General features: G+C 60.5%; 1 protein-coding gene across 1 annotated transcript; it reads right to left on the bottom strand.

Moving 5' to 3' along the window:
* GPR3 (G protein-coupled receptor 3) lies at positions 1-2862 on the bottom strand. Its single transcript, XM_043574187.1, has one exon. The coding sequence runs from the start codon at positions 2125-2127 to the stop codon at positions 1042-1044; it is 1086 nt and encodes a 361-aa protein (XP_043430122.1). The 5' UTR covers positions 2128-2862; the 3' UTR covers positions 1-1041.
* Between the last annotated feature and the right edge of the window lie 625 nt (positions 2863-3487).

Below are 3487 nucleotides of genomic sequence, written 5' to 3'. Positions count from 1 at the left end.
TTTATCACAAAATCATTCTTTATTGAGGGATGGGTCAGGGATGGCATTAGGGAAGCACTGGAGGCCATACCCCGGTTGGCAGAGGAATCAGGTGTTGGCTCACACCCTGCCTCCTCTAGGGCACCGCAGGGTGGGGCTTGGCCCCCAGGTCCTGGCTGTGGCGCTGGACGCCAGGCTGGAGTGGAGGTGGGGTCGCGCGGTCCGGTCCGGGCAGCCTGGCCGGGCTGCAGTTTCCCCCAAACGGCCACCAGAGGGCAGCCGGCCCCCAGCGCAGAGGACTTCTCGGTTGCTCAGGTGATGGCTTCTTAAAAAAATAAAAAACCAGAGGCTGGTGTGTTCTCCCAGCAAACCCGAGAGGGGCGGGCCTGGGGAGAAGGCTCTGGTTTCTATGATCTCTTTGATAAAAAATAAGCAAAAATAATAACAAAATACGTGGTTTCTCTTTCTCCCTTTTCCCCCTCTAGGAACTGAGGTCAGCAATGGGGGTCTGGGGACTGGGGATACCCTGGTATGGCCTGGATTTCAAGGTGTAGGTCTCTTGTTTTCCCCTTACCACCCATAAATAAATTCATAAATAAATAAGTAAATAAATAAATTATAAATAGATACTCTTTTTGTATGTGCACGTATATAGAGATACATCTTTCTTTCTCCTATCTAGGCAACTGAGTGACTAACCTCTCTGACTCTTTAGCTCAGAAATTCAAAAGTAAAGTGACATGATTAAGGTCAAGGGAGGGGGAAGATCAGGGACTTGGAGTGGCGCTGTAAAACCCCCAGCAGCATCCTGGAACTCCAAGCCAGCTGGGCTGTTTCTGAGTGGAACCCTGGCCACCTGAACATTCGAGAACCATGGAGCCAGCTGGGCCCTGTAGGGATCTGAACAGAATCCTGTGAAACACCCAATGTCCTAGAACTCCAGAACCAGCTGGGTCTTCGGGGTGTGGAGCTGGGGGGGGGGGGGGGTTGGAACAAAGCCCTGGAGGACCTAACATTCTGGAATTCTGTAGTGATCAGGGCTGAAGGGTCACCAAGATATGACTAGACATCACTGGGGGAACGGGATCGGAAGGGGATCTTGGAAGAGGAACAACAGCAGCAGATGGCCCACAGCACCTTCTGCACGTCCTGGTTGCGGAAGGCGTAGATGATGGGGTTGATCATGGAGTTATAGGTCGCAGGGAGCAGGGTGAGATAGGTGTAAAGGGGTGGGGAATGGGCATCGCCCAGCAGGCAGTAGACAGTGAAGGGCAGCCAACAGGCAGCAAAGGCGCCAAGCACCACGGCCAGTGTGGCGATGCCTTTTCGGGTGGCCACGTAGTGGGAGGCGGGCAGCAGATGCCGCTGGAGGGCAATCTGCTGGGCATGGCGGCAGACGATGCGGCAGATCTGGGCATAGAGCTGCAACATGATGCCAAACACCATGAAGAAGGCAATGGCCAGGACCACCAGATGGTTCTTGGAGAGTGGATATACCACGCCACAGGTGGCCCGGGCATCCAGACAGTTCCAGGCCAGCACAGGCAGCAGCCCCAGACCCAGGGCGCCCCCCCACACTAGGGCCAGCATCACATAAGTCCGAGTCACCGTTGTCTCTGAATAGTAGGTGAGGGCATTGTACAGAGAAAGGTAGCGATCGACGGTGATGGCGAGTAGGCCGCCGACACTGGCGGTGAAGGCCATCGCCAGCACGCCAACCAGCACCAGGCTCATCTCCGCAGAGCCAATGCAGAACACAGCAGCAAAGTGCAGGACCAGGCCCAGGCCTGCCAGCAGGTCGGCCACAGCCAGGCTGCCCACCAGCAGGAACATGGGGGCGCGGAAGGTGGGAGTGCCCACAATGATGGCCACCACCAGCGCATTCTCACAGGACACCAGGGTGCCTGAGATGCACAGCACCACATCCCAGGCCTTGGGTGAGGGTAGCGGTGTGCCTGGGCCTGTGGGCCCCTCTGCTGAGCCCACGCTGCTCACATTCACATTTCCTGAGCCAGCAGAGAGCCAGGCCAGGGGGCTGCCTGCACCCCACATCATGGTACCTGTAGGAGAAAGGCCCTGTGAGAAGTTGGCTGGACCGGGTGCTGGGTGAAGGGGTCTGGAGGGGATGAGGTGCCACTCAGGATACATTGTAAGAGTATCTCAGAATACCTGGCTGGGTCCCAGTGCCTTGTCCCCCAGTCATGCCCCAGGGCTCCTTCCAGGATACCTTTGTCTCCCCCACATACACACCCCCAGGCCAGCAGGTCTCCAGCAGACCCCAGGCCTGGGTCTTTTCACTCTCCCTTCCAAACCCCTGGGTCCTGCAGGCCTCTTTCTCCCACGTGTGCGACCAGAGAAGAACCAGATGAAGGACTACCATTAGTGGATGGGGGCCCATAGGATCCAGAAGATGCGAGGTAGGCCCAGGACTGGGGAAGGGAAACATCTCTAGACTGAGGGGAGCTCTACTTCCTCCGGATCAGGATGACGCTCAGTTTCTGAGGCTCACCAGACCCCTCACGATTCTCTGGACTGCCAGTCCCAGGCTCCGCCCCCAGGGAATGCGCCGTGAAGCTCCTGCCAGCCCCCACTCTCCACTCCTGGGGTATTACCACCTAGGAACTCAGCCCCACCTCCGACATACACCGGCCCAGACTTCTGTCCCCGCCAGACCTCTATTTCTTCCTGAATCTCAGGATCTTTGGAACAGACACCCTCTGCTGGAGGCCTGGATCCCTGAGTCAGACCCCTCCTTCTGCCCGGACACCTGGATCTTGGACCTGACTCCACATCCTGTCCGTAAGTCTGGATCCCTAAGTCAGGCACCTCCTCCTGCTCGGACGCCTGGGTGCCTGCCCCAGATGCCTCCTGCCGGTCCCACCGGCCCAATCTCATAGGACCAGCAGTCCCTTCAAGGGCCTCGGGGCCTTGGAGGAGTGCGCACCCCGCGCGGGGTCACCCAGCTGACGGCTCTCAGCACCCGGACGCTGGGTCCCCGCCTGCTACCCCAGATTCTGGGCGCCGGGTCTCGACCTCCGACCTCGGCCAGCCGCTGGGAGCCTGTCCGCGGACCCAGTGCCCCAGCATCCTGCGTGCCCTTCCGGACGCCTGGTGCCCGCGCGGGACCCCCTACTCACCTCTCGGGACTCGGCGTGGCCGGGCCGCGGGGAAGCTCTGCTCGGGTCCGGGCGGCGCAGGGTGTGCGCGGACCCGGAGAAGCCCCCGCGGCCGCGGGAGAAGCGGCGTGAGTCACCCCGCCCCGACCCGCCCCCGGCCACCGGTTCGGTGACGTAAGTGGCCCAGCCGGCCAATGGGTGCGTCGCGCTGGGGCGCAGCGCGCGTCGCGCGGCATAGTAATGAGGCCTCGCACCGCCCGCTCCCCCATTCATAAAAAGCGACCGTGGCCGCGGCCCCGCCCCCCTCCCCAATCGGCCCGCGCTGTCCTTGACGCGGCGCCCTCTGCGGGCCGGGGTTTCGGGGGGCGCTGGTGGGAGAGCCTCGGAGCAGT

The sequence above is a fragment of the Prionailurus bengalensis genome, chromosome C1 (genome assembly GCF_016509475.1).
Source record: "Prionailurus bengalensis isolate Pbe53 chromosome C1, Fcat_Pben_1.1_paternal_pri, whole genome shotgun sequence".
NCBI lineage: Eukaryota > Metazoa > Chordata > Mammalia > Carnivora > Felidae > Prionailurus > Prionailurus bengalensis.
Note: the sequence above shows the minus strand (reverse complement) of the source record. Positions and strands in the feature narration are given on the sequence as shown.

What these genes read in the sequence shown, in the direction of transcription:
- GPR3 (XM_043574187.1), bottom strand. Translation starts at nt 2,127, where the DNA reads ATGTATCCTGAGTGGCACCTCATCCCCTCCAGACCCCTTCACCCAGCA.